At 36.5% G+C, this 13485-nt stretch overlaps 1 protein-coding gene and 1 long non-coding RNA gene across 2 annotated transcripts in view; both read right to left on the bottom strand.

The window, feature by feature from the left end:
* The window catches only part of LOC131956019 (uncharacterized), a 39469-nt gene extending 32193 nt beyond the window's left edge, over window positions 1-7276 (bottom strand). Inside the window, exons 1-6 of the mRNA XM_059320364.1 lie at window positions 7240-7276; window positions 6745-6917; window positions 4046-4253; window positions 3331-3512; window positions 1678-1885; window positions 780-937 (exon numbers count right to left, since the gene is read on the bottom strand). Of these exons, the coding sequence (XP_059176347.1) occupies window positions 780-937; window positions 1678-1885; window positions 3331-3512; window positions 4046-4253; window positions 6745-6917; window positions 7240-7276 (966 nt within the window). The remainder of the gene's footprint in view (window positions 1-779; window positions 938-1677; window positions 1886-3330; window positions 3513-4045; window positions 4254-6744; window positions 6918-7239) is intronic.
* A 1385-nt stretch (window positions 7277-8661) lies between these two features.
* On the bottom strand, window positions 8662-12922 carry LOC131956014 (uncharacterized). Its single transcript, XR_009388924.1, has 3 exons — window positions 12743-12922; window positions 11039-11196; window positions 8662-8869 (listed from the first exon to the last, which is right to left on the bottom strand). It is a non-coding gene; the product is annotated as an uncharacterized LOC131956014 (long non-coding RNA).
* Window positions 12923-13485: the final 563 nt, after the last annotated feature.

Here is a 13485-nt window from a genome sequence, read left to right as displayed (position 1 = left end):
CGGAAGACAATAGGAGGAGGGGAACACCTGCTCCAGCTGGAGTATTTTACTATATAACATGTCTGCTCTGGCTGCTCAATATTTTACTATATAAACATGTCTGCACAAAATCGACTCAAAAGGGACCTACTATACTACTTGTGTGTAATAAGTACAAAATTACTAGAAAAAGTCAAAGAAATAATTACTAATAATATAGTAGTAATTTAGAAAACATTTTTATTTTAATTTGGATTAGTAGAGTCAGGGTGTTGTGGTGAATGGGGATGTTATATTATTTAATACAAATACGCTATTCACCATAGATCACTATTGTGTATTTTTATCATCGAGAACAATTGTTCTGACTTTTATTGTTTTAATCTCCCTGACCATTCCGGTAGACTTCAAGGAGAGGTTGAGGGCACTTTTTGAAAATATATGAATTGATAAAATAATTCTAAACGGCTTTTCAACGGCTTATATTCGATACAAAAATATAAAAATGAGCGTAATAGATGTTCCACAAACGGCTTCAATTTTTACAAATGTAACTATAATTTGATCGCTTGCCATATTTTTAAACAGAATTTTTTTGAAAAATTTAGTATGATTACACAGACTTTTCCTACCTATTGTATAGCGATCAAGTTAAAAAATAAAAATACGCGAAGTCCATGGAAAAAGATGAATGGCACAAACTGACAATCTAAGGTTGTTAATGGAATTCAAAAGCGAACAAAAATGAATTAGAAAACTTAATGTTAACTAACTTATTAATACGTATTTATTTCACTCACAGTCTCAAATATGCTTGAATTTTCTTGTTTGAGTTCAAAATTGATTATCCGCGGCCAGAGGTTGGTGGCCCGCCCAGTGACGTCAACGGTGCCGTCGATTGTAATGACCTCCTCGGCCACTGTCACGATGTACATGTTGATGACGTCACAGCTGATATCTGGGTGAGACAAAATGGCGACTCAAACACGTGGATAGTGTTGTTAATTTTAAATGATAATATTAATTTGACATTAATTTAGACAATATAATGAGAGTGTTGTCAAGTTTTTTATTTCCAAATGAAAATAGAATTTATGAACTTGATACAAGTAGAACTATACGATTTGACGACTAATGCTGATACTTCATTAATATACATAAGAATACCTACACATTTAAATATCTCTGGCTCTCTCGCTTGCTCTTCACCTCTTTCGCTATCTCTCGCTCTCTCTCGCTCACGTTTACTCTCTAATGTGGAGGTGTGGATTCAGGGACGTCGGGCAGTCACGAGTCAACGAGATTCAACTCGAGACCTTCAGGCTTGCAGCCGAGCTCTCTCACTCTCGACCACACCGCCCATACAGAGTTTCTTCCTTTCATCTCTTCGGCTTCAGCCCCCCGAAGAATGTCTACCCCCCCCCCCGAACGAAATGGAATTTATATTGAAAATATATACTTTTAGCAGTGTCCGCCCCCACCCACGGAAATTGTAGTCCGCCCCCCACACCGAAAACTCAAGTGCCCCCCACCCACACGGAGACAAAAGTCTAGAAGAAACACTGCGCTCATATAAAATATACTATCGGTATTATTCAAGGAATATATTTATGTAACTCTAGACATGTTTCTGTTCCTTTGTTTTCCAGTTCCCTACTTCTTTCTCTTATTTTAGTCAACGAAAGCACGTGAATGTACCTTTTATGGGAGGATTGACAATGACGTCACTGACTTTGTTCCTCCCGAGGGAGTCGGTCCAGGCGAGACGGACCTGGGCCTTGGAGCCGGTGGGCGTGGCCTGCTGCTGGTAGACGACGGTGTAGACGTTGTCCACAAGGCTCTCACAGTAGCAGGGTTGGGTGGAGGGGGCGGGGCATCCGTCTGAGAGGACATTGACCTGACACAGCTGTTTGATGATGAGAAATGTTTTTTTTTATAGTCGGCATCAGTAAATCTTCAAGATTTGTTCTCAAGGGCAGAGTTTCTTCCAGGCATCTCTTCGGGGGGGCGAAGCCCCCCCCCCCCCCCCCCCGAAATTTTTTTACCGCCCCCCCCCCGAACGAAATGAAATTTATATAAATTATATAGAAAATATATACTTTTAACAGTGTCCGCCCCCCCCCCCCCCGAAGAAAGTTTACCGCCCCCCGAAGATTTCAAGTGCCCCACCGTAGAAAAAACTCTGGAAGAAACACTGCTCAAGGGGGGGGGGAGGGGTTTGTAATTTTAGTTTCGGGGGGGGGGGGGAATGAGCGGAGTAAAATGTCCGGGAAAAGGGGCACTTGAAATTTGAGTGGGGGAAGCAGAATAAAATTTCCGGAGGTGGTGGTAGATGGGGTTGGGCGAACACCTGTACAAGTAAATATTTTCTATTTATATTCTATTTCCTTGGAGTGGGGGGGGGGGGGGGGGGGGGTAGCGGTAGATGAGGAGGTGCCCGGAAGAAACTCTGGTCGGCATATTACGAGATATGGAACGGCGTGCCCCATTGTTTCTTCCAGAAATCTATTGTCTTGTCTTGGGTAAAGTAAAGGCGGCTGGGAAAAATGCTGACCACATCTTCCCTTCATATGCCGAGGTCAAGAAACATCTGGCCAATGGATCGCTAGGTCTAAATGAATTCTTTACTAAAATTCATATTAAAGAACGCTTTTATTGAGAGGTATTGCGAAAGATCCATCCCAAGGTTTAGCTTGTCTTGCATGATCGTGTGTAAAAAAAAAAACACCCGGTCGATTGGTAGAGCGTTCGACTGTTAACTAGAAAGTTTATAGTTCGGATCCTGGCTTGAATCTGATGGACTTCACTGAGTCGATTCCATTCTAATGGGTACCTGACTTACGTTAGGGAAAGTAGATTCGGCTGTACAGATGAACTCTATTTCCCTGCCCTAAGGATCGTAAGGTTTGAATGGGTACCTAACTCTGTATCTCAAAAACTTAGGCCTACGATTAAAGTTTTAATTTACAATAAATATCATTTTCGAAATATTAATTAATTGACACGACATATTTGCAATTTTGCTTTAATTCTCAACATTTGACTTAATATTTGTTTATTTTATTTTGAAAACATCTTTAGCTATTACTTGAAATTCAACTAAGTATTTAACTTCAAGCCTAACGTAATTAAAATTAATTATGCAGCATATAGGCCGTTGACTCCGATTTCAGTTTTATTTTAGGATTTGTTTTCATAAGTCTTTGTCCTACCAAGAACAAACTACAAACTATAAGCTGCAGATGTTGGTTTTAGAGTTGTCTCCCCTAAAAGAGTAATTGCTCCCCCCCCCCAGCTATCGAGCCTCATATTTTGTAAAAGAAAGATAACATCCCTCAACAAATAACTTACTGTTTGATAGACATCCGAGTCGTAGTACTTCATTTTGAACTGAAGCGTCTGCGACGTGGCGTCTACGGTGTAGTCAGTGGCGTCGAGGGTCCCCCTGTATAGCAGGGAGTCAGCCCCTGTGATCAGGCATTGCTGGTTGGTTGCCTGCGACAGGTAAGTCAGTTCCAGAATCTGGCATTTGTCTGGTTATTAGAATAATGGCATTGTTTGGTTACAATTTCACAGGTAATGAAAAAAGGTGTGTAATTCGATACGTTCAAGAATAGCATATAATTCTGTGTTTTTAGTTCAAATATGAAAGCTTGTTACTATAAACGTTGTTTACGAATTTAAAAAAAAATGAAAATACTTAGTTATATTAGGATTTATTTGTACGGTCTAAAAGACTTGCTAAACATTTGAAAGCATCTAATGGTGTGTATAGCGCAGTAAATATTTACTTTATTTAGAAATCTACTTAAAATTTAATTTCACATCAAAAGTATGCACAATCTTTTGACATTTTCGAAGTCATCAAGTTTTGACTTAACGTGTCAAGTTCGAAACAAATGGGATTTGTAGGAGTGGTCAAAATTTAACTCGACATGTTCGATTCATGACTAAAAAGACAAAAGACAGAATGTCAAAACAAAATCTTTTAAACAAAATCTTTTAAAAACAGTTTCTTATAAATAATTTTTTAAATTTTGTTAACACAATAAGTCATGCAACAAACCTCGGATAAGGGGCAACTGTTTACTGGAGGTGAAAAAAGGTGTAGGTGAGTTGTCCCTCCATGTGAGGCGTACATCAGCCCTAGAAAAGGGCGTGGTCGCCGTTCCGTTGTAGACAAAGGTGTAGACGTTGTCCTGGAAGGATTGGCAGTAACAGAGCGAGGTTTGCTGGTCGGCGCATGCGCCACGTTTCATGTCCACTCGACAGTCCTGTGGGATGAGGATTTTAGTGGTTTTCAATGTGGTAAAATGTTACGTTTTTAAAATTTGATGGTTTTCAATGTGGAACTAGTAAAATGTTACGTTTTTAAAAATTTGATGGTTTTCAATGTGGAACTAGTAAAATGTTACGTTTTTAAAAATTTGATGGTTTTCAATTTGGAACTAGTAAAATGTTACGTTTTTAAAAATTTGATGGTTTTCAATGTGGAACTAGTAAAATGTTACGTTTTTAAAATTTGATGGTTTTCAATGTGGAACTAGTAAAATGTTACGTTTTTAAAATTTGATGGTTTTCAATGTGGAACTAGTAAAATGTTACGTTTTTAAAATTTGATGGTTTTCAATGTGGAACTAGTAAAATGTTACGTTTGCAAATGTAGAACTAGTAAAATGTTGTGTTTTTAAAATTTGATGGTTTTCAATGTGGAACTAGTAATTTTTTACGTTTTTAAAATTTGATGGTTTTCAATGTGGAACTAGTAATCTTTTAAATTTTAAAAAATTGATTGATTTCATTGTGGAACTAGTAAAATGTTACGTTTTAAAAATTGATGGTTCTCTATGTGGAACTAGTAAAATGTTACGTTTTTAAAAATTTGATGGTTTTCAATGTGGAACTAGTAAAATGTTACGTTTTTAAAAATTTGATGATTTTCAATGTGGAACTAGTAATCTTTTACGTTTTAAAAAATTGATGGTTTTCAATGTGGAACTAGTAAAATGTTACGTTTTTAAAAATTTGATGGTTTTCAATGTGGAACTAGTAAAATGTTACGTTTTAAAAATTTGATGTTTTTCAAATGTGGAACTAGTAAAATGTTACGTTTTTGTAAAAATTGATGGTTTTCAATGTGGAACTAGTAAAATGTTACGTTTTTAAAAAAATGATGGTTCTCAAAGTGGAACTAGTAAAATGTTACGTTTTTAAAAATTGAGGGTTCTCAATGTGGAACTAGTAAAATGTTACGTTTTAAAAAAATGATGTTTTTCAATGTGGAACTGGTAAAATGTTTCGATTTTAAAATTTCATGGTTTTTAATGTGGAACAAGTAATCTTTTACGTTTTTAAAAAATGATGGTTTTCAAATGTTGAAGTAGTAAAATGTTACGTTTTTAAAATTTGATGGTTTTCATTGTGGAATTAGTAAAATGTTATGTTTTAAAAAATGGATGGTTTTCATTGTGGAATTAGTAAAATGTTATGTTTTAAAAAATGGATGGTTTTCATTGTGGAATTAGTAAAATGTTATGTTTTAAAAAATGGATGGTTTTCAATGTGGAACTAGTAATCTTTTACGTTTTAAAAAAATGATGGTTTTCATTGTGGAACTAGTAATTTTTGACGTTTTTTAAATTTGATGGTTTTCAATGTGGAACTAGTAAAATATTGCGTTTTTAAAATTTGATGGTTTTTAATGTGGAACTAGAAATCTTTTATATTTTTAAAAGTTGAGGGTTTTTAAAAGTGGAACTGATAAAATGTTACGTTTTTTAAATTTGATGGTTTTCAATGTGGAACTAGTAAAATGTTACGTTTTTATAAATTGATGGTTTTCAATATGGAACTAGTAAAATATTACGTTTTTAAAATTTGATGGTTTTCACTGTGGAACTAGAAATCTTTTATGTTTTTAAAAGTTGAGGGTTTTTAAAAGTGGAACTAATAAAATGTTACGTTTTTAAAATTTGATGGTTTAAAATGTGGAACTAGTAAAATAATACATTTTAAAAAAATGATGGTTTTCAAACGTTGAACTAGTAAAAACGTTAAATAAACGCAACAACCATCTTACACTTTTTTAAAATAATAAAAAGTAGAATTTTACATTAAGGGTGAGCATTGGCCCAACCAAAAATAGTCAAAATTATTCGAAAGGCTCATTAAATATTTTTGAAAAATCACGTTCGATGGTTATAAAAATGTGACTGATTTTTGTTGGAATTTACTACAGATTGGATTTAGGCAATTTGATGTTTATATTATTTTGGTTGTTTACATTTTATCACATAAAATGTAAAATAAATGGCAGAAATAATGTTATTTAATAATTGTATCGAGTGCTTTTGCAGAAAAAAATGGATCACAAAGTTTCTTTTTGTCTTTTGAAAGTGAAAAAATCTCGTTATAACTTAGTCTTTATAAAAATAAATAGAATTGATGTAACCTTAAACTTATTTTTTTTTCAAAGTCTCTGGATATGTAACGTTTATGACATTGATTATGAAAATATTTGATTAAATAATTAATTTCAGGGTTTAGTTTAAATATTTCTTTTCAAAATCTACAAAAAAAAAGATTTTATCCCTTTCAACAATGATGATAGAAAAATTCACGTTATCTCTTTGATATCTATTAAATAATAATGCAAGGTCTTTTTTTATACAGACATTGCTATACATCGACTTCATGCCTTCGCCACGGACACTTGCTGTTTATCTAAACACTGACTAAGATCATTGTTACAAATATTGAACTCACAGTTCTAAAGGCCCTGGCTCCTGCGTACTTGACCTCAAAGTCTACGTATGACGTAGCGCTGTTGGCGTTCGTGATATCCACCTGACCAAGAAAAGCAAAACTGTCTTTGTTGGCCAACAGGCATTCGTCGGAAACAGATTTCGGTTGCAGAGAAAGCTGTGGTGGAATCGTTTCTGGAAAAAAATTAATTCATTAATGTTTTATAATATACATTTAACCCTTAAATGCATGACTTTTTAATAATGATTGAAAAAAATATTTTTATATTGTTTTGGTGGGTATATGAAGAGTATAGTCAAGTAAAAAAATATTTTTAGTTTAAAGATGTTCTTTAATGAAAATCCGAAATGTTGCATGTCTGCAACATTATGTAGTAAGGTGATACTTTTTAAGACAGTTGTTCATCTTGTTACAACAAAGATATATGTTGCACTTGTGGCAAACTGTTTGAGCTTGATGTGAATTTGCACCTGTCATTGCACTATTCAACGAGACTTAGTGTCCACACAGGTCCAGGAGATCCAGGGTCCATTCTGGTCCTAGAGATCCAGGGTCCACACTTATCCAGGGTCCACACTGGTCCAGGAGATCCAGGGTCCACACTGGTCCAGGAGATCCAGGGTCCACACTGGTCTTGTAGATCCAGGGTCCAAACTGGTCCAGGGTATCTAGGGTCCACACTGGTCCAGGATATCTATGGCCCACACTAGTCCAGGATATCTAGGGTCCACACTGGTCCAGGATATCTAGGTCCACACTAGTCCAGGATATCTAGGGTCCACACTGGTCCAGGATATCTATGGCCCACACTAGTCCAGGATATCTAGGGTTTACACTGGTCCAGGATATCTAAGGTCCACACTGGTCCAGGATATCTAGGGTTTACACTGGTCCAGGATATCTAGGGTCCACACTGGTCCAGGATATCTAGAGTTTACACTGGTAAAGGATATCTAGGGTCCACACTGGTCCAGGATATCTAGGGTCCACACTGGTCCAGAATATCTAGGGTCCACAATGGTCCAGGATATCTAGGGTCCACACTTGTCCAGGATATCTAGGGTCCACACTTGTCCAGGATATCTAGGGTCCACACTGGTCCAGGATATCCAGGGTCCACACTGGTCCAGGAGATCCAGGAAGATACTCTGGATCACCAAGAGCATCTACTTCATATTATTCTTCACCTTGATTCACATTGATTTCTTAATGATTATTCTGAAACTAGAAGAAAAACAAGGTACTATATAATCACCAATGCTGATGTATAAAGTAAAAAAAAAAAAGTGCAAAAGTAGGTCAATTTGCATTACGTTGTAGCACTGCAACCAAAGTTTTGTGAAGATTTATAAATAAATTATGAATTGATTTTCAAAACAACACATACAATATGTAATACATACCTTAGGTTGTCAGAAACATATTTTTTGAAATTCCAAAACCAGTTTATTTGACTTTGATGAACTTTGAAACGCCAACCAAAAATGCTGATATAAAAAACCTTGTGATCATGCACAAATTTGAGATCGGCTTGGCGGTAAAACAAATCTAGGTCACTTAGACATGCGCAAGCTGTAGGTTAACATTGTAGCAGTCAAACAACGTGATGCACAGAATAAAACATGTTTAGGCTAATATTTTATGAGAAGGTAACTGGTATGTTGCAGATTTGTACCGGTATGCATTTAAGGGTTAAAAATGTTTTAATTATAGAATAGTAAATACACATCAAAAAGTAACAACAAAGCAAGATCACTTTATATGTGAGGGAAACTTTTTATCAATGATTTGTCAATCTTAATTTTTAGAACTCGAAGATATTCTAGTCTTAGATGTTTTTTATTAACTACTATATAGTTTTATAATATCGGTAAAACGTTAATAAAAACCGCAACAGAAACAAAATAAAATCTACACCTTTGATGTAAGGGAATGACTGCGGTAGACTGTAGATAGAGTTGTAGAACTTGTCGCTCCACGCCAGTCTGGCACTAGCGTAGGAATATTTGGACAGAGCCACGCCCTGGTACCTGATTGTGTAGACGCCATTTTGGAACGTGTCACATGTACAGCTGGCGCCACTGGTGGTGGGGCAGCCATCTTTGCCAATGTCAACACGACAGGCCTAGAGGAAACAGACAACAAATATTAAAGACACAGTGTAGCTCTGAAGTCGTACACGCATAATACGAGACACAGACACATCATTTTGATCTATCTCTTATTAAATTCTTCTCATTCGTTCTCAATCGTATTGTTGGACTGAATTTCCTCGACCACAATTAAGTATTACATGTAAACCTGTTCAGCGCCATATAGGCCATTCACTCCAATTAAAGCCTGCTTTTCTTTCAGGAGTTAATTTATTCATCTAATAAAGACATTGTTTGATTTTAGGGTTTTTTGTCCTAGATGGGTTGCTATCCCCAGTTCTTGAGCCTCATTTACTTTACACACCCAACCAAGCCGAACTCTACCCTATATAACGTTATTTCCAAAGACATACATATATAACGTAATATTTTACTTAACATTCTCCCTAAGATTTTTCTCCTAATAAATAGCCACAGTAAATATGTTCAAAGCAATATAACGTCTTTATATATGTGAAAAATTGTCGGTTTCTGAGCAATTTCGATTTGAGTGACAACTTTATCGAAACAAAAAACTCTAGACATAGTCAGGGAATGGTCGAGTGTGTGTGTGTGTGTATGTGTGTGTGTGTGTGAGGGGTTACGTTCCGCACAACTTAGCATCAATTTGGGGGCTTACATCACTTTTTAAAAAATTGCAAAAGATAATCGCCTAAACAACTGTAGAATAATAAAATAGTGGCGCGGGATGACGCCAAACCGAAAATAAAATACTTAAAAAAAACTTAAAAAAAAAACACGTTTTTCTTGTGGACTAAAAAGTAGAAAATAAATTTTCATACATTTGATGACAAAAAACGTGGGTACGTTCACCATCAAATTTCCCGACCCATCTGCCCGACCCACATTTTTTGTCATCAAATGTATGAAAATTTATTTTCTACTTTTTAGTCCACAAGAAAAACGTGGTTTTTTAAAAAGTTTTTTTTAAGTATTTTATTTTCTCCTTTTTAGTCCGTTGCTACACATGAAAAACGTGGTTTTTAAAAAGTTTTTTATATAGTTTATTTTCTACTTTATCTAATCACTTGATTAAGTATGACTTGACTAAGTGTTTTTAAATACACGGACTAAAAAAATCTTGAGCGACCGATACGCTTTAAACAGAGAAAGGGTGTAATTTACGTTGCAGGCGTGGAGATCTACTCACGAATCACGTGATCAAATCTCCCATAAACAAACAAATAAACGCGAAGCTGAGTTAAGGAAAAACGTGTTTATGTGTATTTTAGCATGCCCAGCGTACCAACCGTGTCACCGTTAACAATGTGTTATCGTGTCCGTTCTCCTTTTTAGTCCGTTGCTACACATAAAAAACGTGGTTTTTTAAAAAGTTTTTTTTTAAGTATTTTATTTTCTCCTTTTTAGTCCGTTGCTACACATGAAAAACGTGGTTTTTAAAAAAGTGTTTATAAATACACGGACTAAAAATCTTGAGCGACCAGGATTCGAACCTGGGTTGTCGCGGCCACAACGCGAAGTACTAACCACTATACGATCACGGCCAGCGCGCTCACATCGATTGGGGCCGAAGTAACTGTGTCAATAGGCCTCAAGTCTTGTCGGTATCTTTAGAAATCATGTCCTCAATTTTATGGTCCTTGGGGCGTAATTAAATTAAGCTAATTACGGTCACTAATTGCTAGTTTTTATGATTGCATCTGAAATTGTTAGGCGAAAGTAGCATGCATGCCAAATTTCAGGTCTCTAGAGCAATCAGAAGTGGGCTAATTTTCGATGTCAATTTTAACAACAAACATCCAAACAACCAAACAACCAAACAAACAAACGCGAAGCTGAGTTAAGAAAAACGTGTTAATAAAACCCTCGCTAACTGCATCGGTTGGCACCCGACCTACGTGACGCTACTGAATAAGCTTAAGGAAAATATTATTGTGATTTTTCTATCATGGGTAAATGTGTTATGTTACATTTTACTGGATTGTAAAACAATACAAGGTTAGCTAGCTACCTACAAAGTTCTCAAGCTATAAATAAATGTTCTAATTTTAACTCAACATAACAGTGTTGTATTGTTCGTTCCACAGTACAAAGACCTAATTAAAATAATTAAAATATCTCGTCAATATTATAGGCCTAATCTGTTAAGTTAATTTAATCCTTTAATCCCATAGACTTACAGCGTCATAGGTGCTCGCTCCACTCAGTTTGATTTCAAAATCGATCTTTCTCGGCCAAGTGACGCTGTCCTTATCTGATATATCGACGGTACCGCTCAGGTAAAATGTTCCAGCGACCACACTCACAGGCTGCAGGTAGAGGGCGTCACAGGTGTAATCTGCAGGTAGAACAATGTATTTGATTACACAATGGCGGTGGGTATTCTCTGCAGGTAGAGGGCGTCACAGGTGTAATCTGCAGGTAGAACAATGTATTGTGTTACACAATGGTGGTGGGTGTTCTCAGACCACACTCACAGGCTAAAAGTAAAGGGTGTCAGGTGTTATCTGCAGGCAGTTGGAAAAGAATATTTTATTACACAATGGCGGTGGGTATTCTCTAACATTCATAGGTCAGGTAGAACAATATATTTGGAGCAAAGCTAGCGAAGAGCTTCTGAGGTCTAAATAAATTTTTAAAATGGCTCCATTGTCCGATAGACTTTATTGAGAAGAGCTAGATGTTACCCATGTTTTATGGTACCCATGCACTACACTCAAGGAAGTTGAGAAGAGCCAGATGTATCCCATGCAGAGTTTCTTCCAGGCATCTCTTTGGGGAAGGGGGGGGGGGGCTTTCCGAAGAAATTCTACCCCCAACCCTGAACGAAATGGAATTTATATGGAAAATATATACTTTTAACTGTGTCGACTCCCCCGGAAATTTTAGTCTACCCCAACCCACCAAAAACTTCAAGCGCCCCCCCCCCCCCCAGAGAAAAAAAGTCTGGAATGCACACTGAAATCCCAAGAATTATCGTACCCGCACACCACAAAACTGATACACTTAAGGAAGAGGCAGCATCTATACAACATGACCTCAGCTGTATCGCAGATGTTTGATGAAAGGACGTTCCGGGTTAGGCACCATAGTGTTTTCATTACCGACACTACTTGGGTCTACACAGTAACTAAACAATTAATTATCAAATGAAACCCCTAAGTACAACAGTTACAGGGTGTGGTTTAACCAATACGAGTAGAAGTGTATACTTATTAAAATTATTATCCTGGTGTCTACCCCACCTGTACCCGTAGTTAGTTAGGTGACACTGTACACCTGGAGACCGTGATTTTTATCTGCTTCGTGGCATTGATCGGATCAAAGCCTTGGTCTGAAATTAATTGGGTGAAACCCGAGCCACGTGATACATAGTGTAAGGACGCTAAAGTAAAGGCACTATTTTCCCCCCTACTTAGAATGTACAGGTATATTTGGTGCAACTGCACTAGCCAATTTAAAATTAACATTGTTCTAGTGTTGCGGTACTTGTTTCTCAACATAGAAGCTAATTATCACAATTTGGCACAGTCTACAGAGAAGGATTACCTGGCTTCCTTATGAAGCCGACATGTTTGTGGGTAGATAAAATAGATATGTACTACGGTGTTTGTTAGAAAACCAGCCTGACCCAGGTGCACTAACTATAGTTGCCCAAAAATTGAGTTAACACCATTATTGTAATAACAGTATCATTTTATGTTCTTTCTTACTATAAATTGTGAAGCTATTAAATCTCTAGTTTGGAAATTTAAAAAAGTCAAGTTCTTTTTAAGCCTGACTATCCATGGGGTAATTGAAGTAGAGTCCACATGTTTCTCCGTAATTTACGTTTAATTAGTAACATAACATATAATTTACGTTTACTTAATAACATAAAATACCTTTTATTGGCGGGAAGCTGACGTCTGAACTGTACTGTAGCGTCTGCTGGCTGTCTTTCCAAATGAGATGGGCCGCAGCTCTTGTGAGATAAGTTGCTGATTTCCCGGTGTAGATGATGGTGTAGATGCTGTTGTTGTAGGACTTGCAGTAGCAGGTAGAGGAGGTAGTGGTGGTGGTGGGGGCGGGGGAACAGCCGTTTGTGATGAGGTCAACACTGCACACCTGTGAGGGGGAAAAGTCATGTGAACTATACTGTTATATTCTAGATATGAGCATTGAAATTATATTGTTAATCGCAGAAATAAATACGGTTCAATTTGAAGATTATATCATCAAACAATGAAAAACTCTGTCAAAGATTAAAACAATATGGGCGAACATCAAGAATGTTTGGTCTAATACTGAGATTGTAAGATCAAAACCCATGATCATTATATGCTCAAACACAAAATCCAAGATACCTTGTTACAAAACTAGAATCTTACGTTCGAACTCCAGTACAGTACGGTCGGGTTCAAGATTGACTGCAAAAACTAAGAAAGTATGGTTGAAAACTAAATTCGATTTCAAGAGCGTTTGATACAGTCGAATCTAATATTGTCTTTTTAAAATCAAAGATAGTATTGTGAAAAACTAAGATCGTATCGTCGAGGAATAAGAGGGTATCGTCCAACCCTAAAAGGAAGGGAACAGCCACATCCTAAATAAACAACAAAGTAATGCTACCATTTAAATTAAAGAA

Source organism: Physella acuta, unplaced genomic scaffold (assembly GCF_028476545.2).
Source record: "Physella acuta isolate Inbredline_101_S28 unplaced genomic scaffold, ASM2847654v3 ptg001122l, whole genome shotgun sequence".
NCBI lineage: Eukaryota > Metazoa > Mollusca > Gastropoda > Physidae > Physella > Physella acuta.
Note: the sequence above shows the minus strand (reverse complement) of the source record. Positions and strands in the feature narration are given on the sequence as shown.